The 22,717-nt window shown below is 49.4% G+C and overlaps 1 protein-coding gene across 3 annotated transcripts in view; it reads left to right on the forward strand.

Moving 5' to 3' along the window:
• KIRREL3 (kirre like nephrin family adhesion molecule 3) overlaps nt 1-22,717 on the forward strand; it is a 270,213-nt gene that overhangs the window by 224,106 nt on the left and 23,390 nt on the right. For all 3 annotated transcript variants that reach the window (XM_061368493.1, XM_061368494.1, XM_061368495.1), the window contains 3 exons: nt 7,221-7,378; nt 10,491-10,641; nt 15,487-15,592. In XM_061368493.1, the coding sequence (XP_061224477.1) occupies nt 7,221-7,378; nt 10,491-10,641; nt 15,487-15,592 (415 nt within the window). The remainder of the gene's footprint in view (nt 1-7,220; nt 7,379-10,490; nt 10,642-15,486; nt 15,593-22,717) is intronic.

Consider the following 22,717-nt stretch of genomic DNA (forward strand, 5'->3'; position numbering starts at 1 on the left):
TTTCAGTGTGTTTTTCCCCAGGCTGCACTGTTCGCATCCGCTTCCTCTCCTCCTTCACTCGATGCATTCAGGCGCCTCTCCCAGGGCACCCGCACATGCCCTGCGTTTCTCAGGCTGTCCAGGCTCAGCTCCCTTGGGTCAGAGAGGTCCAGAAGCAGGGCAGCAGCAAGCTGGACACAGGAGACAGAGGACCTGTAGACATAGAATCAACCAGGGTGGAAAAGACCTTTAAGATCAAGTGCAACCATTACCAAGGCCACCACTAACCATGTCACTAAGGGCCTCGTCTACACAGTTTTGAGCACTTCAGGAATGGTGATTCCTGATCCACCACTGGAACACCAATCTGTTCCAATACCTTTGCCTTTCTGAGGAGGGAATTATTCCTAATATCCAGTCTAAACATGCCCTGGTGCAGCTTGAGGCAGTTTCCTCTTATCCCATCCTTTGTTCCTTGCGAGCAGACCTGGCTCCATCCTCCTGTCAGGCAGTTGTAGGGAGCGATCAGGTTCCCCCTTGAGCCTTCTCTTCTCCAGACTGAACCCCCCAGGTCCCTCAGCAGTTCCCCATCACACTTGGGCTCCATTGCCCTTCTCTGGCCCTCTCCAGCACCTCAATGCCTGTTCTGTAGTGAGAGGCACAGAGCTGAACACTGGATTCGAGGTGCTCAGTGCAGGGGCACCATCACTGCCCTGGTCCTGCTGCCACACTGGTGCTGATCCAGGCCAGGATGCCACTGGCTTTCTTGGCTGCCTGGAAGCAAGCTGCTCCTGTTCAACTCCATTAATCAGCACCCCCAGCTCCTTTTCCACCAGGAAAAGGCATCCTCCTTTTCCTACCCACCCCTGTCCATCCAGGGCAGTTTGTTAAGACTCATCTGTATTGTACAGATCATGCAATTGCCTTCCCAGGGTGGGCAACCCTGCCAGGGCTTGGCATGGGAGAGGTGCAGGAAGGGTGCCAATCATGCAGACATCCTCCAACCAACCATCCTTCCATTCCATGCCAATCCCAGCAGGAGCAGAGGCTGGTGGCAGACGGGTAGGGGACTGTGTGCTTTGAAGCAGTGCCAGAGCTCACCCCATAGCCAGCATGGCCTCAGCATGAATTGAATGCTTTCCAGCCTGCCTTGTGTAGGGAAGGACACAGATTGCTTCCCTTGCAGAAGAGTTGAGCCTCACCCTGCTGAGCAGCCTGCGGGCAGGAATGGGCTCCAGGTTTAGATGTAGGATGCAACGGAATATCTGGTCAGTCATGCTCGGAGGGGGGAATATTACAAGTTGGAGTCGGGACTCTCAACCCTGTCACTAATCCCATTTGTAAACTCAGATGGCTTGCCCCGTGTTGTTCCTTTTGACTTACCTGCTAACGTTCCTCATCTGCAATCCTAAATGCACCGGGAAGGGGAGATGTAGAACAGATGCACACCAAGATGGTTGAGGGGAAGGTGGGATTGCAGTCCAGGATCAGGTTTCCCCAAGCCCCAAAGACTTGCCACGTCTCCAGTTAATGCTGCCTTGAAAAAAGCTAACCCGTGACAGCACTCAGACACAGTGAAATCTCAGCCTTTCAAGTGCTGGACAAAACCTAAGAGCCTGTTTATATCCTTCCTAGCTCCGAAGAGCTGCTGGAAATCTGAATCCTAAATGTGTGAAGTCCTGATAAATGAAAAAGCTGAACACTCATGTAGCTGTAAGCTGCTCTGCAGTGCTTTAGGCCCTCACAATTTATAGCCTTCAGGCTTGATAATACAGTGAGACCCTAGGCAGTGTGCTGGAAAACTGCTGCCAGAAACACAATCCTTGTAAGGGGATTCTCTTATCCAGTGCACCAAGCTGCATCCTGAAAGCAGTTCTGTTTTCTACCCCCTTTCCCTCCTCCTGTGAAGCTATCTTAGGTACTTGATGAAACAGAACCTTCTTTCTCCCCCAGTGTCCAAGTTTCCCTGTTTTTTTCCCTTATCTTCTCCCAACCTGTCCCAATTCTTTTGCTTCAACCAGTCATAGATTCCCAGCCTTCACTTTGCCAAATTAAACAAGCCCATCTCTTCTGATCTCACCTGATAGGAAAGCTGTTCTTTTTTCCTGTTGCCTATCCCAAACCAAGATCAACATCCACAAGTGCACCCAAACCCCCACCAGGGCATCATGTGGAGCAGCAACTCTGCAGAACACCCCCAAGGCTGGTGGGGAAATCAGACATGGACAGCAAAGAGGAGGCTATTCCCTGTAGGTATCAAGCAAGAGAGGACATGCCAGTCCCAACTGAAGCACAGACATGATACAGCAGCTTATATTGACTTGTCTCTTTGCTGATCTTCATTAACACCAAGCTTAGTGTCAAAGTCACACCCTTGCTATGTTGACCACATGTGGAGGATGCATTTTGGAGCAGGGCATAAGGGGAACACAGGAGGTGCAGGTTAAATCCTGCCTCTTTCACAAGGACCTTAACCAGGCATCAAAACTGGACACAATGCCCCAGTGTGGAGCAGAGGTTGGATGTGCAAAGGAAAGCACTCTTTGCATTGCAGTTACTCCCAGCAGCAAGCAGCTGCCTGCAGGTGGGTACGCTCAGCCGGAGCACGTGTATTGTGATGCCCTCACAAGCTTGACTTGTCTACAAGAGGCAAACATTCCTCTCTGACAAGGCCAGAATGCGATGTGTGAATACACAAACACCACAGTGCACCAGAGCAAAGCTTCCAGATCCACCCTCTCTGCATGAGAGGGTCAGCTGAATCCCTGCAGGCTGCCTCCCTGGGGTCCCCAGTGCTTGCTTACAGCAGGCACAAAATACAGGAGCAAACATAACCCTTGTTCAGCTTGGCTTCATCATCATCTCCATGGGGCCTTGTGTTCTCAGAGTGCCAGCTCACTGGAAGGCAGCCAGCCCAAGCACTGTTAGTAAACCACTGTGGAGTGCTGGGGATGCTTCTGGTCTACACTAGACTGCGAGCTTTGGGGTTAGGGAGAACCTTCCAATGGTTTGTAACATCTTGCTGTCACCAAAAGCATCTTCTGGTCACTGGTCTCTTCACACACATGCAGGATGGACCCAGGGACTTGAATGGCACAGACCCTGTAGAAAAGAGGAGCAGTGCACTAGCAATACTTTACCCAAGGGATCTCATTCCTCATGCTGGGCTGAGCCTAGTATCAGCTGAATGTTACCTGCAGATACATGGCTCAGAGCAATCCTCAGGGCTGCTCACTACCTCCCTCTCCAGCCAAGCAGTGAGCATTTGGGGTTGAATCTCTTAACCCTGTCCCAAAAAGCTGGCTACACAAACCCAGCAGCAAGGAGGCACCAGTCACAACAGCAAGAAGCCATTAGCTTTAATTAGGCAAGAAGTACTGGTGGCTGGAGGGCTTTCTGCTTTCTCCACTTCTAGGAGCTCACTGCTGGGGGATCCTATTGTCTCAAGCAGCCTAAATGCCAGGAGCATATAGAGCCACCTGTGTTATTCCTCAGTGCAATGTTAGCCTGGGGTATTAGGCCAGCCCGAATTCTGCATGGTCGCATTGATTAATCATACAATTAAGCATTGCAGGGTGGGTCTGTGTGCAAGAAAGCCTCTAACTAGCCAAGTGATTTAGGGAGTTGCTGAATGCACAGCCCAAGAGCACCGCTCATTGATTTGTATTTCTTTATGCTGATAGAAAGCATGCTTTTCCCAAAGCACTCTGGAAGGCAAGGAGCAGAGGCTGCAGGCTGTCCTCACTCATCCACACAGCCCATAGCTACAGAAAGCAGGTTAATGCCTGGCCAAGGATGGTTTAGAATGTTCAGCAAGCCTGGGGTTTGACAGGAAACAGGAGGGTGATGGGGAGAAGCTGGGCTGTGTTTCTTTAGGGAGTCTTCAGCTGAGGTCCTGAGCGCACTAGGAGGAGCAGGAGACCTGCTGGGGCCTCTCACCTTAATACTTCCCTATTGGGGGTGGTGGGACACAGAGCAGGTTGCTCCAAGCCACATCCAACCTAGCCTTGAACACTGCCAGGGATGGGCAACCTGTGCCTAAGTGCAAACCATTCTATGATGATTCTGTGATAAGGTCTCAATGCAATGCCCATTTGGGGATAATAGGGATTCCCACCCCATACGGGTCCTGTCATCCATCTCTCCAGCTTGTTCTACTCTTACAGGCTTGAGCTGTCATGTATCACTTCTCTTTCATTCTGTATTTAAGCCTTCCCGGCATGTAAAGGTTAACTCTGTTTTCTCTACTGTCAGGAATAACCACACACAATCCCAAACAACTCTTCCTATTTATATCCCTGTATTAATCAGCAACGCTGGTGCTTCTACATCTATGTGATTAAAAATTAGGAGACCAGGTTCTGTAGTGATGCCTTATAATAATAACCAATCCTGGGAGCACAGGGGATGAATAATGGATCATGGCTCTACGCTACTAGCTCTCACTTTCTCTTCTTCCTTCCTCTCTCCTTTTTATCTCCATTCTTCCCTTCTTCCTTTCCTCTCCAAGCTGGAGTTAGAGGGGGGAAGGAATACATCCACCCTTCATTTGGCAGGAGTTAGAGCTGTTGAGAGACATTGCTGATTCCTATTCATCAACCCCTCTCCTCCTCAACCAAGTCCCCTGGTTAGTGAGCCTGGAGACCATCAATAATTCATGGCTATATGAATAACTGGGGGATAATAACCACTTACTTGGGAAGATGTAATCAGGGCCCATTCTCTGTCCTCCTCGAACAGCTCCTCAAGTCTTGCTGCTAACCCAATAAGAGGAAACAGGAGCAAAACAGTAGGTTAGAAAACAAGGTTTTCCGACACAAGGCAAATAGCTCAATGTCCATCTGCATTAGATTGTCCCATGGTGTCCCCTAGGTTTCATGTGCAGCTAAGGGACAGGCAGGACCGCTTTGAGGGTCTTCAGGTATCAGCCAATGACCAGCCACTTGCAGGGCATCTGCCAGGGATATTAAACTTCCCACTAAAGGTTTCCCTTCATTTAATTCCAGGCTGCTCTTCAGAGAGCAGCACATGGGCTGCTTTTCCCCCTGCTCCACAAGATGAATTTCCAATAGTTTACAAGCTGAGGTCAAATTCAATTAATAGCTTCAGTGAGGTGAAAGAATATTGAAAAATACCAGTTTGGGGTGTTTGGGTTTGTTTTAGTTTTTTTTTTCTTTTTTTTACACTGTTTAAGCTCATCCATCGAATTCAGAAAGTGAAAATAATAGTTAAATAGCAGCAGAATGAAGCAGATTTTGTCCCATTTTCATATTTCAGGCCTGACACATTGCAGCCAACCCAAACCACAGATTTTCACTCTTTTTTTTTTTCCCAATCTTGTAGCCTGAAAAAGTACATTTTTGGATCCGTGTAGAAAATCCTTTCTGCCTCCAGTCCCTGGGTTCCACCCATTGAGCTGAGAAATCCCATTACTCACAGCGTTTGGCAGACGCGTGTGTGACCATCGTTGTGTGCAACCAGCACATCTGCCTTGCCTACAAATCCCAGGCTGATACAGGCAGCCACCTCCAGTTGTCACACAACATAATCCCTTCGCAGCTCCCCAGTTCAGCTGGAAGAGCCAGAGCGGGGTTTGTAAGCAGCTCTCAACCAGCTAAACCACAGGGGCAGCTCAGGAGATGCTTTGGGGGGGTTCAGAGGGGGCTTTGGCCAGCTTTGACACCATTTGCATGGCTCAGGGAGGGGGTAGAGGTGCTGACTTGTAATCAAAGCACCTCTGCTTTGGTGGAAAACCAGCAGCATCCCTTCAGTGAGGATGCTGAAGGGAAGGAGGCTTTGCCACTTCCTTCTGAACGGGGTGTGAAGCAGCAGTTTCTTCCTACATCCTTCCCTAGCATGAGCACTTCTGCTAATTAAAGAGGGGATGCAGCAGGGATGCTTTCCTACTGTCCCCTCTACATTTCTGTTGGTTTCTCAGTGCCATATGTGCCCCAAGAACTCCTAAAACAAGCCGTAGGGTAGGTGGGCAACACATCTATCTGTGGTAAGGCTTGCATTTGGTTTCCCAAAGAATCTGGTTGTAAGCAGCTAGACTAACAGATACAGAGATGTATCATCCCTCTTCAGAGTAGGTCTTAGCTAGAGCAGACCCAACTGGGGTAATGGAGAAGGCTTCTTTCCCCTCTCACCAGCTGAATTTCCTATCTCTTACTACACTTGACTGCTTGGAGATGCCAGGCTTCAGGAGCTAGTCACAGAGAGACATGCCCCTCATCCTTGCTTCCATCCCTCCTTGTCTCTGGCATGAAGTGCTTGCTTCCCAACACAAGAAACAGATGCCCAGGGGCTGTGTGATATCAGCAAACCCGTGTCCTCTAATGAGGATGCAGCCTCACACAGGCTGTCAGGCTGAGGTGGTTTGGAAGGAAGGATGAGATCTGAAAGACTTCCTTGACACCCCCCAGCAAAACCAGCTTTCACAGGGGGAAGATGCTTCAAAGGCACCATGGCAAGAGGGAACCTGTCTGAATGAGGAGTTTCACAACCTTTTGTGCAGCGAGAGAGCACACACAATGAGGGAAAGCAACAGGGAAATCAAAGCAGAGCAAAGGAGAGCTCAAGGGTTCCTCCATCCCACTGTGACACAGTGCTGCCAACAGAGCCCTATACAAAGGCAGCTGGAGACAATGCTCCTGATGCCCATAAAAGCTGTTCCCCCTGAGTTCAACAAGGAACAATCCAAATCCAGCTCCCTGCACCTCTCATCTGAATCAACCTTGCCTAGCTCCCAGCTTGCAGTCAGAGGAAGAGGGGTCAGAGCACTTGTATCCAGCAGCAGCCAGTTATAGTTACCTGGGGAGGAATAGAAGAGCAGCATCAACAAGCAGGGATATTTCCTTCAAATACTTTCTATCTGTTCGCATTCTACAGCTCTGGGCCAGAGGTTTTGGGGTATTTTATAGCTTTCTGTGGGTTTCACTACCACAGGCTTGACACTTCATATTACTGCAAAGCTCAGGCAGCCAACCAGGCCATGGACCCTCTAAAACTTCAGCCAGTTTGAGGCTTTAGTTCAGATCTGGGGCAGAGCTTTCACATGAGCAGCAAAAGGCAAGCCAGATATAACATGGCGAGATGGGTTGGAAGCTGCCACAGCCACATCAATGGCAGCTGCAGAGGTCTGAGAGGTCAGAGTCCAGTCCTGGCAGCCCAGACCCTATAGGAAACTCCAGGAAGGTTGCTTTAATGCTACCAAATGACTCTGTCCTATTTCCTTGCAGTTCCCCCAGATGATCCTGTCATTATGGGAGGTCCCATCATCAGCCTGAGGGCAGGAGACCCCCTCAACCTGACCTGCCATGCAGATAACGCCAAGCCCGCAGCCTCCATCATCTGGATGCGGAAAGGAGAAGTCATCAATGGAGCCACCTACTCCAAGGTGAGGCAGGACAGGGCTGGGAACAAAGGCTGGGTTCTTCCCTTGCTTCAGAAAGGTGTAGCATAGCACTACTCTTCACACAGCTCCAAAACACCTAAGGCAGCACCATCAACACTGCAGAGCTGAGATTCTCCCTGTATACCACCTCATGCAAACTTCCCAACGGAGAGGCTGGAAAGAAAACAGTCCATTTGAATCTGATGGGTTTCATTGTACCTTCTTATAGCTTGCAATTGCCTGACATGCCCTTTTCTCCCCTCGAAATCCCACCTGGCTGCGGTGTTACTGCTGTTTCCAGCATCACACAGCCAACACTGGCCTGGCCTTGGCTATAGCAGAACCTGTGATGGAAAGGCAGCTGCAGTGACATATGTCCCCTCCTCCAACTGCAATTTTCCATGACAAATTATCAGGGTTGTTGGCGTTTTTTAATTTAAATGGAAAGCCTTTATTGGGTCATAAAGGAAAACATCAAAGAGCAATCGACAGCACACTCAGAATGGGTACCCACATGTGCTCCTCTTTACAGGCGCCTGATGTCTGGTAAGTGCTAAAGATTCAGTAACACTTGACATCGCTAATGGAAACTCCTAAAGAACAAAACTGGAGGCATAAAATGGGTCAGTTTGCAGCCATTTGTAATGCAAGCAAACTTCAAAGGCAGGAGTCAAAGGCATTCCTCTCCAGCTCCTGAAGCTCTGTTAATAAACATTTCACCCTCTGCTAGCACTGCAAAGCCTCCATCCAGCCTCATTCCAACATCACCCTCATCTATCTGGAGAAGCAGAGCAGCCAGAGCACCCTCCTCATCATCATCATCATCACCCTGCAGAGCACACAGATGAAACCGAGTTGTTTCCTTAGAGCTGATGGGCACAAGCAGAGGGGGACTTGCCCCATCTCCCTGAGTGCAATGGAAAATGCAGCACTAATTAAAGCCACAGAGAACTGACCTCTCCCTCTCTCCAATCAAGTGGAATTAATTAAAACCCAGGCCATTGCAGTTGTTTATAATTCACTCTGCTCATCCCAAGCTTTCCTCTCCACTGCAGGCTGCTCAGACCCGGCCCTGGGGAGCCAGCATTGAAGCCCTTCCCTTTTCAGCCCCACAAGTGGTGGGTAGCAGGGAAGGGAGAACACCCCTCCTTTGTTTTTGTTTCCCAGAGAAAAACACCTTCTAAAGCAGAGCTTTTCAGGCTGCAGCTCCCTCTCATATAGAACAGAGATTTCCATGGCATTTTAAGCAGCTTTCAAGCACTGGAGGGGAAGGGAGCCCTGTTCTGCATGGGGGACGCATCACCCCCTTCTCCTGGCACCAGGAAAACCTCAGTTTCTGGGGCTGAATCTCAGTTGTTCATGATTCACCAGAAGTTTTTCCATGAGGCCCATCCCACTGACTACAAACCCACATACATACCCCGATCCCCGTTGAAAGTGTCAGGGGATGATCCCTATAGCCATAGGGAGTATTATGGGATGCTGCCGGGTTTGGAGGCTCAGGGACACCATAAGGGGAAGGTTTTACACAAGGTTAGAGTCCACTACATCCTCAGCACCCAAAGTGGGGCTGTTCCATAAGGGAAGGGGACAATAAAGCAAGCTCAGTGTAGCAGCCTTACCACCAAGGGCGCAGCACCAGGGCAGGTTTGACAGCCATAGAGTGGTCATTTACAGTGCAGCAGTCTCCACAATGTCTGTAGTGATGACACAGCTCTGCAATCAGGCCAGGAAATCCAGTCCACATCACCATCCCAAGAGCAGGATCTATGCTAGAGCTGGAACTTAAATACTGCTCTGGGGTTTATGGGTAAAGAGCTCTTGGGTAGAGTCCCCAGATGAGGCTTGTTAGGGAAATTAAGCACTGTTGGTGCACTCAGGCACTGACAACCACCTGCAGATAGGTCTTGGTCTTGCTTCTCCCCAGCTTCATTGCAGTCACAGTTTCTCTCCATCACAGATCATGGAATGGTTTGGGTTGACAGGGGCCTCAAAGCTCATCCAGTTCCAGCTCCCTGCCACTAAACCAGATTGCTCAAAGCCCCATGCTAGCTCACCTAATGTGCCTGAGGGGTGCAGACCTGTACACATGAACACAGTGTCAGGGTGAACCCAGGTGGGGAAAGCTTTAGCCTTGCTGCCATATGTCTATAATTCAATAAAGCACTTGGCTTACATGGGGAGGAGGAAACTTGAAATACAGACTTAGGCTTAGAAAAACTGCCTGGAAGGATCCAAAATACATAGTTATGGGGTGGGTGTATCCATGGGCATTTACTCTGTTATTAACAGCTGCGAAAAGCCTTGTTTCTGGCATTTCTGGACCCCTGTGGATGTTGATAAACCAGAGGAAAGCCCAGAGATTGATTAAAAGATTGGAACCAATGCAGCATCTTGAGCATCCAAGGGCTCGACTGGTTTAGTCTACCCAAAACAGGGCTACAGGGTGACATGACCATGGTCTGTAAGAACTTGCAGGAGGATTAAGGAGGACTCAGGGGTTCCTGATACAGGCAAGAAGTGCAGGGAAGAAACAAAGTGCCAAGGGTGAGCAGATAGAGCTGTTTAACCGCTGCTGTACCAGTGGATCTCTGGCATCCTCAGATCTCCCTCACGGTGATCCCCAGCACAAAGTGAGTAGTGATGATTTGCCATGGGCTGGAGCGCCTCATGGCATCCAGGGATACATGGTCAGGATCAGTCCCATGCTGCTGGCAGCTGGCATCGCTCCTCCTTGCTAACTAAACTGCCCCAGGAACTTTTTGCATTGCCCTGGCATAGAAGGTGGCAGCAGGTTCAAGAACCTGGTTGTCCTGTCCATCCCCTGTCTCCCTCTTTCCTGGGACAGCGGGTGACATGCATCTCGCTGGAGCTGGCATTCCCAGCCTGAAGCACAGCAGGGCTGGAGGGAAGCAGATGGGAGATAAGTGCCCGATTCCCAGGGAAGTACAGTGAAATTTGCCTATGCTATTCCCCAAAGGCTTCTTGGCAGAATCCAGCCAGAGGAACTGTTATTGCAGGGAGCACTGCCTGGCTGCGGGCTGCCTCTGTGTGTGCAGAGGGGACCATTCCTTTAGGAAACTGCCTCTTCTCATCCCTGTTTCTCCCCACACAGACACTTCTCCGTGATGGCAAGAGGGAGAGCATCATGAGCACCCTGTTCATCGCCCCCTCTGACATTGAGAATGGGGAGAGCATCGTCTGCCGTGCCACCAACAAGGCCATTCCCAGTGGGAAGGAGACCTCCGTCACCATTGATATCCAGCGTGAGTACACGTCCGGCTGAGCTGTGTGATCCCAGCCTTCCTGCTCTCTCCACAGGGCTGCCTGCATGGATCTCACTCCAGCCAGGAGTGGGATGCTGGGATTTGGGGGTTTCCCTTTACTGGTACCTTGATACAGTGCAGTCAAAGACAGATCTCATCCCTTGAAATCCTCGGGGTACCAAACAAACATGGACACCCCCAGGGATGGGCTTCTCCCGGCCTTTGTGCCTTGTGTCCATGGTTTGGAGCAAAAGCAGCACCAGCTGTGCTCTGGGTATCCAGTGGTCATTGCATGTGGCCCAACTGATCCATGCCCTTTGGTGTCTCTGGAGAATGGAACGGTTTTGGCTGCGCAAGCAGCATCTCTAGACATGGCCAGCAGCAGAGGTAAGGCCCATTAAGGTTTCTGGTACAAACCAGCATGCTTCCAGTGTTACAGGCTGTTCAACCCAAAGTTCTTCGTGTTGTTCTCCACCGAGATAGCATGTTAGACACCTAATGGGTGAGAAGTCTCCCTCCTGTGAAATACAGCCTCAATCACCAACTGATGGGGACGTGTGTGGCAAGAGCCGCATCATTTACCCTTTACTGTAAACCCACGAAGCAAAACCCCACAGATCTCTTCCCTCCTCCCCTGCAATAGCTGTTGCTCTGGGGCTCATCCTGACCTCACTCCAGCAGGCCTTCATTTGCACACGCAATCCCTGCAGCTGTATTTACCAACAATTTGCAAATGCAGGGTGTTCAATATTACCACGCCAGCTGCTTTCCAGGGCCCAATTAAAACGGGTTGAACAAACTCAAGCACAGCAGAAAATTCACTATTTAAGACTTCCAGCTTTTGCTGCCGGAAGATTAACAGGCTCTTGGGTCACTGGATAGCATGTCCTGACAGAGCTGGCCAGATAAAATGAGATAATAGCATGGGTTATTTCACAGCCTGCAAACAGTTACAATAGCCGGAGATGCACACGCATCCGCACAGACAACGCGAAGCCCAAGACATCATTACATTGTGTTGTACAGTGAGGGGCAGGAGACGTGAGCTGCATCCCTGAGCCTGGTGGAATCTGCTCTGAAAAGAGAAGCACCCAATAAAAAACACCAATTTCTACTCCAAGCCATTAAATAATCCATGCTGTGAACGCCACAATAATAATATCCTATCCAGCTATTAAAAGGATGTTCTTAATGGGGTCTAATGAGGATATCTGTTTCCCAGTGCTGGATGGGTGATGGAGGGATAGAAAAATACCAAGATGGATTAACCAGCCTGCAGTGGGATAGTTTTCATCCTGGATGCAAGAGACTGCTCCAGCTGCTGCTCAATCCATCAGGTTTCCTTCCCAACCTGGCTGCGTTCACTTTGCAATAAGCTAAAGGTACTCTTCATAAGCAAGAATTATCTGGACCACTCCTTTCTTGCTCTGGGCAAGGCTGACTGCAAAGGTGAGGTACCCCTCTGCACCACCTGGGTGTTGAGAGGAGGTTCTTATTCATACAGTCATGCCTTGGTTTGGGTTGGAAAGACCTTAAAGCTCATTTGGTTCCAAGCCACTGCTTCTCCTCCCCAGCAGCTCCCCCAGTGCCAACGTTTCACCCTGGAACCCGCACATCTCCACCTCTGCTGTTCACACCATAGGTTTGAAAGAGGTGGCCCAGGGAACCAAAAATAATCCCTCCCAGGAAGCAGCAGCCTGGTAAATCACTGCTTTTCCTTTTGCTTTCTTTTGTGACCCAAAACATCAAAAATGCTCTCAGACAACAAGGAAAGGCCAGGATGCGGGATGTTGCCTACAGAGGGTGTATGTGGGAGAGAATACCCCCTTTCAGTTTGGCTCCCATCAATCTCATGCAGGCATCTTGGAGCAATGAAATAGCTGAGTCATAAAAGCCTCCCTTTCCATAAAGAAAAGGGAAAAAGCAGCTGAAAATCCTCAACCCCGAGCAGGGTCTGTAATGGAAACACTAAGCGACTCCAGCTGGAACATCTGTTCAATGTGATTTCCGTTCCACCAGCCACATCAAAGTCAGCCTCCTGTGAGTTATGCGCCGAACATCACAAGTGGGATTAAAATCATGTTTAATAGTTTGATATGCCATAAACTATTTATAGTGCCAGGGCCCAGTGGCTCTGTGGAAATGCACACCCGGTGTGCTGGGCTGGGGAGGAGTGGGGTTACTGCTTATCCAGAGCCATTTGCTCCAAGGCTCTGCACACACATGTGCAGTTCCTCATTTTTACACCTCTTTTTCTCCTGGCAAGAAGGGATTTGTCTGCATCTGTATGTTTTTGCAGGAGGTGGCAGCGGGAGAAGGGAAGTAGACCAGGGTGATGAGCAAAGTGAGGGCAGCATCGTGTCCTGCTGTTCGTCCTTGTAATATTACAGCATTCAAGTCCCTTTTGTCCTTCCCAATGGAGAGTACGAAAGCCTAGATCAAAAGAGACATCTCAGTCTTATTCCAGCTCCTCACTCCTCACTTGGCTGCTTTTTGATCCAGGGTATAGGTTTGGAAGGGCTTCTCTGGGCATCCATAGGGAAGAGGAGCATGATGATCCAAGCAACTGTTTCCCAGGGGCTAATTTAAACCAGTGGGAGCTGAGGGTTTGCTCTGGTTCCTCAGTGGCTGCACATGAGGAGTGATGCTGGTCCCTGAGTGATGCTGGTCCCCCGGGGCGATGCTCATGTGGATACTGGTACCTGGGCATATAAGCATTTGCATGCATGCTCTCCTGTAGGCTGGCTTTGTCTGATTCCATCATTCAAATTAATTACAAGAAGCCAGGCAGGAATTATACTTGTAACCGAGTGGAATTACATTCTGATGAGTTACAATTTGTGTCTTTTTCTCCCTTTTAACTCTCCCAAAACACACTGGCACACACAAACCCACGCTAACCCACGGCACCCGCCGCCTCACGGGGAGCTACGGCAATATTAGAAAGCCCAATCCCATTTGTGAAAGGCAAGATCAAAGGCTTTAATTCATTTCCTTTGCTGTGGTTTTTTTCTGCCTTTTAATCCCTATTTTTTGTTTAATTTTGAGTGCAGGAGGGAGCCGGGCTCATTTTAATACAAAGAAGCTCTGTAAATCCTAGGCACAGCTACTAAACCATCAAACAATGGGGAAGCTCCTAAAGAGAAGTGTGATTCATACTTAACAAAGGAAGGTGATTAGCTGTTGTTGTATAACAATAGGGAAGTGTCAGGATGCCTGCAAATGAATTAGGAGCCCACTATATATCTCTGGGCTGTTAGGTGAGGGAAGCTCATTTATATTCCCAACTTCGCCCATCTTTATTGTCATTTGAATTGCACATTTTAAAATGAAATTAGGGTAAATTGAAAATACCTATAATTTCCTCGTCATCATTTCCCAGCAAGAAGGCAGGTGGCTCTGCTCACAACAAAGCCTGGCTCTGGCTGGGTAAATATCATGGGGCCTAATGAGGTGGGGATGAGGTGGAGGAGGAGGAGGCACTGCAGCACGATGGAGTCCTGCAGCGTGACACTGGCTGCTGCCTTTCCCTTTCCCATCTCACTCAAGCTGAGGCCAGCTCAGAGACTCCCCTTCGGTCCCCAGCCTTGCCACAAGAATGATCCCAAACCATCCCCCACCTTGCAGGGATAACTGGAATAACAGAGTTGCTTTGGGTGCTGTTGTGCTTGCTTGGCACATGATCAGACTTTCTGCTTTCCTCTCCCAGTGCCAACCCCTCCCATGTTTTGCAGGCAGCATTGCCTCTTCCTCCTTATCACGTGAGGTTTCACGCGGTGCCATTACCTTTGTAAAGTGGTACCCAAGAGTTGGCAGTCAAACCACATCAGTATCATAAACCTACTCTTTCAGCTTGAAGCCATTCCCTCTCTTCCTGCCCCTACAGGCCCTTGTCCAAAGCCCCCCTCCAGGTTTCCTGGAGCCTCTTTATGCACTGGAGCTGCTCTAAGGTCTCCCCTTCAGGAGCCTTCTCTTCTCCAGGCTGCCCCAGCCCAGCTCTCTCAGCCTGGCTCCAGAGCAGAGCTGATCCAGCTCTCGCAGCATCTCCATGGTCTCCTCTGGCCTCGCTCCAACAGCTCCACATCCCTCTTGTGTTGTTGCCCCAGAGCTGGATCAGGACTGCAGGGGGGACTTTATAAGTCCATTTCTTTCTGCATTTTCCCCTCAAATGATGTGCTACCCTTAAAACCTGAAGCTGGAGGTCCAAAACCCCTCCCTGACGTCATGAAAATTGAAAACAACTCTGAATATTCTTATTCCCCATCCAAACATTGCACCCTTTTCACTTCTCACTTGCTTTCATCAATTCGCTCCTAAATTTTTCTGCTGCTGAAGCGTTTAGATGCTTATCATGTAAAAAGAGAAACCAGCACCAGCTGGAAGAAACGAGAGGCCTGTGACACCAATAAGGACTTGGCAGAGATGATTAGGCTGATGAAAGAGCAGAAATGCCACTTTCAAGTTAGCAGAGAGACAAAAGATCATCATTACACAGCGAGATATTAAATGGGAGCTTTTCAAAGCAGGCACGTCTATTTCCTTAAACAGGAATCAGAGCCGGCGTTAACATTTTTGAAGTGAAATGCTACATCGCATGGTGTGTGTCTCTCCTCTTTCTGTCTTATTTACTGAAGCCCTCCGAGACAAGCATTATGTGCGTGACACCAGCCCGTCTTACACAGCCCTGAACATTATTGCACAGCATCAAGGTGTCTCGGTGCATTTACCATGTTTTCTCACAAGCAAATCTTGCTTTCTGGACTTGGAAGCGTGGCAGGCAGCAGGCATGGGGATGCTGCATCCTGGCTTTGTGTTGCTTATGGGCTTGTCTCCGTCTCTTTGCAGACCCACCCCTGGTGAACTTGTCTGTGGAGCCACAGCCGGTGCTTGAGGATAACACTGTGAAGTTCCACTGCTCCGCCAAGGCCAACCCTGCTGTCACCCAATACAGGTAAAGTGGCTCCTGGCTGTGGGTTTTGGTGGCTATTCCACTGTCTCCCATGTTTATCACTGCTTGGTGGTCATTCTAGCTCATCCCCATATCCTCTACTGCGGGACACGATGGCTGGAGCCAGACACAGCCCCTGCTCCCTGCAGAGCTCTGGTGGCACGGTCCTCTTCCCAGCATCCCTGCTCTGATAGCTCCCTGATGCTGCTTTTACCTTGATGATGTTGTTACACATTGAGAGACTGCAATTGCTTCTGTGTTAGGCCGTCTGCTACGTTCTGCTGCATGCAGTCCTCAGTCAGAGATTCATTGGCGCTTTGGAGTGGATGAAGAGGCCTGGCACTGAGCTGGTGGAGCCATCTGTTTGGGGACGTAAAGAGCAAAACACACCGATTGAAAGATCTATTAAGGGAAAATTCCTTTTTCGGGTTTTTTTTTTTTTTTTGCATACTCTTTTATGATTTGAACACTACAACTCCATCGCTGTCTCTGTGTAACCCTTAAGCAACCGCTGTAAGCCTCTCTAACCCCAACAGCATGGAGCAGAGCTCGGAAGGGGTTAGAGCAGAGGTGCTTTGACTGGGGATACATAGGGTGGTGAGGCGCTAGCACAGGGTGCCCAGAGAAGCTGTGACTGCCCCATCCCTAGCAGTTTGGATGGGGCTTGGAGCAAGCCGCTCTAGTGGAAGGTGTCCCTGCCCATGGCAGGGGGTTGGAACCAGATGAGCTTTAAGGTCCCTTCCAAACCAAGCCGTTCTCTGATGATTCTCTCTTATGTTTCTTGATCTAAGTAGACAAAAATATGGGTATAATCAGGTGCTCCTCACTCCTGCCTGGCAGTCAGGAGCGTGCACACAGAGGCACACAGTCAGGTCTGGCTTTGCAACAGCCTGGGTTGATAATAACAGAGGAGGCACCTCCGGGGACAGGTTACTATGACCTGCCTCCTGTTAGGCTCGCACAGCTTAATTAGTACAATGAAGTCTGCTGGTAGGAACAACTCCTTCCAGCTGGATATCTGCTATCAGCACAACAAAGCAGTAATTGCGTTCCTGGTTACATGGAAGAGTTGTTAATTTGAGAAGTCAATTAATGTCAAAGATACAAATAGCCCTGTTTTCATATTTACAGTTAGGAGCGGTTCGAAGTGGGAGTAGCTGGGAGAACGTCCCATGTGGGTCTTGCCCTGATTGATTCTGGTGCAGTCAAAGGCAAAACGACCTTTGGCTGAGGAACCAGGCAGTGGCAATATTTCTGCTCCAAAGACAGGGCATCAACCCTGATCCTCAGCAACAGGGGCTTTCACATCATCCTTGTGCACTGGAGCAGCCTTGAAGGCTCCAGTTTGCCTTTCCTCCTTCCTCTTGGCTGTTTCCAGCCTCTATGTACATGGCAAAGCAATGCTGGGCCGCTTTTCCCCACCAAGCAGCAGATGGACCCACCACACATCTCCCCTCTGCAGTGCTGCCTGGCTAGCACTTGGTTTTGCTCTCTCTTGTAGCTTCAAATGCCATCCATAGCCCTCTTCTGCCCTTCTCATCCATCCCGAGGCCATGTGTTTTGTCACCCTTCCCGCTGCCTGAGCACTGGGGTTATTTCTTTGCCATGTGTGGTTTTGTGAGGGACTCCACTCTCAGAATTCATTGCAGGGTTTTTTCAGGTTATGCTTTCTCATAAAAGGGGTTTCTTTTAGGGTGGAAAAAAAGGCATGAAAATTCAAGCAGCTCTTTTTTTTTTTTTCCTCTGTGAAGTTCCCTTAACATGTTAACACCACACTTCTTCCCTACCACTGTGATGAGCAAATGGAATTCAGTAGCGCTCAGCAGGGCTTCCTTCCGCTTAATGACTCTGATTGATTGGGGGGAGATTCATTTTCCTTCCTAAAGATCCCAAAGCTCTTCACTATGTAAAGATGGCAGATGTGCCAGCACTGAAGCTTGGAGTCCTTTGGAGTGGGATATCCAAGCAAAAAGGCTCCTGCACCTGGGAAGGAGCCACTGACTGGGAAGGAATGTGGGTACAGGGGTGTGGGATGTGCAAAGCCTCAGAACTGGGATATTGGAGGTGTGAAAAGGCAGAACATGAGCTCAGTGTCATCCCCAGGGCCATGTGAGACCCCTCAGTGGTGAAAATGAGCTTATTCTGCCTTAAAACCAAATAGAAAGTGTGATTTCTTTTCCCACTCCAATGTATCTCCTATGGCTTCCCTCACCCTCAGGTAGAGACAGCACATCTTGATCTTCAGACAACATTTACTTTTAATACCTCCCAATATGTTTGTCAGTAAACAGATCTGAACACAGAGGGGGAGAAAAAAGGCCTAAACAACATAAATCCCCTTTTCTGTGCATAAATCCACAGCCAGGTTCACAGTGCCATCCCCAGATACATGAGCAAGGTGTCACCTTGCTTGAGTTTGATATGGAGATGAGTTTTGCATTGGGTTTGAACCCCAGGTTCTTCTGGCTAGATAAAGCAAGCAAAGTCAAGCATCTCACCCAAAGATGCTCAGCTGGGAAGCACCCATGAGCTATGTTCCTCATTAGCAAGAAGCTGCTGGTCCTGCTGATATATGGTTTTAAGCACAGACCCCTCACTCTTTTCATTAGGGAATGAAACCATATTTGAGTTTCTCAGAGGGCAAAAATCCCCACACACCCCCATAGAAAAAGTAGTTTTGATTCAATCAAGGCATCTTCTCTTTTCTGAAGAGCTTTGCTTCTTGGTCTCTTATATAATACATCACATACATGGGGGTTTTAATGCAGAACTTGGTTAGAAAGGAGACCTTGGAGCGATCTGCTCCCAGGGCCAGAGTGGAAAGTTACAGCCTGTACCGCATCTTCTCTTCTTTGGGGTGTTTAATGACATCTTGTCAAAACTGACAGCTTTCCACTATAGGTTTAGCCTCAGCGGCATTTTCTAAGGCAAGAAGAAGCCTGAACCCCTCTGCCTTAAAATTCAGTGATGCTGGGAGGCAGGCAGGGCATACTTTGCTGGAGACACAGCTCTTTCTCCAAGCTGAGTTTAACCCCGCAGCCAAAGCTGGAACTGAAATCCCAGTCCCCTCACTGGCAGCAAGGATTTCTTGATGAGGAGCATCATGTCCCCAATGGGGTTTGTTCACCCACAGTGTCACCTGGGCTGTCACTCACTTTGGGATGTGGGACAGGCCAGTGTCACCAAAAGCAAGGGGAGGGAGGTGGGCAGAGGGCTGGCAAGGTGTATGAGCAGGGGGTTTGCCGTAGGAATGAATTAACCCTGGTAGCAGGGGTTTTGCTCAGTTACATGTTTTCCCACTCATCACATAGACATATCCTTATGGCCTCTGCAGGGTCATATACCCCATCTGGTTCTGGTTTATTCTACCTCCAACTGAAAGCATGTTCCCTTTGCCCCTAAAGAGCAGCAAAGCCCACTGCTCCACAGCTCCTTGCTGCTGCCTGTGTAGCTCAAGACAGGCTTGAGGGACCTGGGCTTTTTGGCATCACTTCCATGGACATTAGCACCATAGACATGGGGTTGAAAGCCCCATGGTGTTCCTGGGAAAGATGCTCCCTCTTCTCCCTTCTCCTGGAGCCCCTGCCTGCCTCTGCCAGCTCATCTGCAGGCAGAGCATCACACAGCCACCATGCCAGGCTAGAGGAGCAGCGGCAGCAAACGGCTCCACCGGGCAGTGAGCATATGTGTGGGCAAACTGCAGCTGCCTCGTCTTCCTTTAACAGTGCATCTCAATGGGCAGTTCTGGGATGGGGAGGGGGGAATTGGGGAATTTACTGGCTTTCTTTTGCTGCAAGCAAACGGGCAAGAAAGGGAAAGAGAGTAATTAGCTGTCGCTGTTGTTCTGCCACCTGTGATGGCGGGTAGAATTAATGGAAAGCAACAGAAGTCAGGGCGACGTGAACCGACTCACAACCAGGCCTCCTCTTTGCTCACTTCACATCTCTCTATTTGCCAATCTTCTCATGGCTTTTGATGTCTGTTGTGTGACTGTGGGGTGTTTTTTTGCTGTTATTATTTATCACTTGCAGTAAGAAAGAGAATCTTTAAAGTGGCAGAAGAAAATGGGAAAGTTTAATATTGCACGAGGCAGAGTCCCTCAGCCTTTTGGGCTCCTCTGATGATGATGATATGTGCAGAGCGATGGGGAGTTGGTGCAGGCAGGGCAATAACACATATCTCACTCTGGCACATTGGTGCAGTGCTCACGCCCCCAGGGCTAGAAGAGACCTTTGCAAATAACGTTTCCTTTGCAGTCATGAAGGGGGGAGACACTTCAAGGCATCCTCCAGCATCAACTGGTGGCACCTGCTTAAATATTGGTGACCTTAGTGCATCCACCAGCTTGAGGAGCTGCAGATGCAGGTTAGGGCTTGAGCTGCAGCACCTTTGCACATCACAGGGTGCCTAGTCAGGTTGTGTGGAGCTCAGAGACAGTCCCATCATCACTACCAACACTTCTGGCTTGCAGCAGGAGCATTTGTGTTTGTTTGCTCAGTCGGCTCTGGTCTCTAGAAAAGCCCTTCTTTGTAAACATGGTGTTATCTTTGAACCAACAGCATGCTGTCACTCATCAAATATTAATCCAATCTCAACTGCTTCTTAGAGAGGTTTTCTTCATAGGCAGTGGGGCTCAAATGCTCCTGAAGGGAGACAGTGTCCAAGCTTCCCTCTGCACGCTGGATGGGGCATTGAGCAACACGTGCCTTCAGTAGATCTGCTGTCTCACAAAAGCCATGCCCAAGTAGAGGTCTGTGGGTATTTTGGCTGCACAATGTCTCTGTGAAAGCCCAGGGAAGTTCAATGCTCTTCCATGACACCGAGTGCTTCTTCCATCTAGCAGCAGAATACATTCACAGCTCCATAGGCAAAAGGGATTATTGATTCTGTGATTCTATGATAGCAGGAAGCTGATGCAGATATTCAGGGTGATGCATTTCATTGGCAACTTTTGACAGAGAGGTAGCAGATGATCCATTTAATGGGCACGCCTGGCACTGCAGACAAGTGGCTATTTTCCCTATTCTGGCACTATGAGACCTCAATATGTTGAAATATGAAATTCAGATGGCCTTGAAAAAGCTCCTGGGAGCTGGTGGTTTTGGTATGTTGCTTGCTTGCTTCTGCCCATTCATGAAAGACCTAGAGTAAAAGCGAATATCCCCCTTGCAGCCTGCATTTCCCAGAGCTTCTGATCACTAAGGCCACTACCCAGTTGGCCCATTTTTTCTCTCCCGAGCAATCTGTGCCAAGGAAGGGGGATCTGCAATATTAAGCTCTTATTAAATTACAATGACATCTCCATTAATATTTGAAGGGCTTGAAACACACTGCAGAGCTGCCAGCAACTGCAGACAAGGTGTGAAGTCCATGGGCAGCGTGGAGACTGTCCCCATGTTGACGAGGCTCAGCATCACGCTTGCAGGCATAAAATACCCAGACTACAAGGGCACCTGGGGTTGCAGAGAGATGGCATAAAATACCCAGACTACAAGGGCACCTGGGGAGCAGCTCACCAGATGTCTGGTCCAGACAAGAGGCATCTCAGCATCTTCAGGTGGAACGATCACTCTGGTTATGCATTTCTTGGCAGGTTTAGGACCTTCTCCCCCATAAACCAGCTCCCTCCTTCATTCCAGCTTGGGGAATATGCTCATATAAGCCAATGCGTGGGCTCTCCTTGTGTTTGGTGCCTTCCTCCCCCTTGCTCCCACCTGCTCCCTCCTCCTCCTTCGGCCGGGGCTGCCGTCTGTCCAGCGGCAGGACGCTGTGAGTCCATATGCCATCCCTCGGCAGGGCTGTCACCTCTCCTTCTGCCTCCCACAGCCAAACTCAGCAAGGGAAGCCAGAGAAGCTGGAGCAGGGAAGGGGCCTGAGGCATTTCACAGCAGCAACAGAGTAAATCTAATTTATAGACATAGCAAAATGCAGCTAAAGCGGGGGGTGAAATGAATGCAAAGCACACAAGAGGTCTCAAGTTATCGGCACTGTAACATTTTTCCCTGACTATCTCTGTTTTCCTGCCCGGGTTTGTCTTTGTAGCTTCCTCCCAGACAACTGGACCTTTGCTCTGAAGTGGAAATGAAAGCTGGGGAAAGGAAAAAGAAATAAGGGGAAATGAATTCTTCAGATCTTCTTTGTGATGCATCAGCCCCATCTGCCAGCTCCCTCTGACAGGGAGCTGAGTGTGGCAGGCAGAGAGGGAAAAGCAGGCTTTAAAAAGGGGAAAATACAGTGAAATAAAAGGCATAAATATCCCTGCAGTGATGCTGGGCTGTTGAGGGGGGCTCCAGCAAGGCTCATGGCTTCTGTTGAGAGTGGGAAGATGGGTTAGAAGAGCCTCCCTTCACTCACAGAGGTGTGGGGACGGGGAGATTTGTCTTCCCATTCCCTGGCTTGTCAGGGTAATGGGAACAAGCGGGTGGGAGATGTTTGGAGGCAGCTTGAACTAATTAGGAGAGAGCGTAGAGGAGAGAGTCTGACAGCTGGAAAGGGAGAAAGGAAGGGGAGGGGAGGAGGGAAAAGCGCTTTGTACTCTTGAGCACCACTCCCTGGTGTAGAAACGATTAAAGGTACCAAATGAAATGAGTGATGAAGCTCAAACCACTCTGTTGGATGGAGCCTTTCCAAAGGAGCCAGGTGGCAGAGGGGGTTTGCTGTTGTGTTTCTGAAGGGTTTGCTAAAACAGGGTGCATCATGGTTGTGGCTATCTCCATCCCAGCCTGGACCACCAGCATCCTGTCGGGCAGGCGTTCTCATCCAGACTTTGCCCATGCATTGCAGTTTCCTGAGGTTGGAGTGAAAAGCATCTCATTTCAAGCAAACTTTGCACCCAAATCTCTGGGTGCTAAAGAAGACTTTAGGTTGGCCATCAAGCAAAGCTGCTAACACTTCTTTTGAACACCCTTATGGTTCTGAGGGCCTCCTTGGTCACCTCTTCAAGGCATGCTCCTGGAGAGTGTGAAGGGAACACCATTGACTCCTCCGGCCAGATCTCCCATCCCTGTGTGAGAAGAGGTGGCAGCTTTTCAAGCCTAATTTAGCAGTCTTTAATCTGAATTATTCCAAACCACACTTGCCACTTCCTTCATGTGTTCCCGCAGGATGATGGGCTGATTTCACAGAACG

This window comes from Neopsephotus bourkii, unplaced genomic scaffold, assembly GCF_033783945.1.
Source record: "Neopsephotus bourkii isolate Nb327-2 ecotype Australia unplaced genomic scaffold, CSIRO-AGI_Nbou_v1 NB_1433, whole genome shotgun sequence".
Taxonomy (NCBI): Eukaryota; Metazoa; Chordata; class Aves; order Psittaciformes; family Psittacidae; genus Neopsephotus; species Neopsephotus bourkii.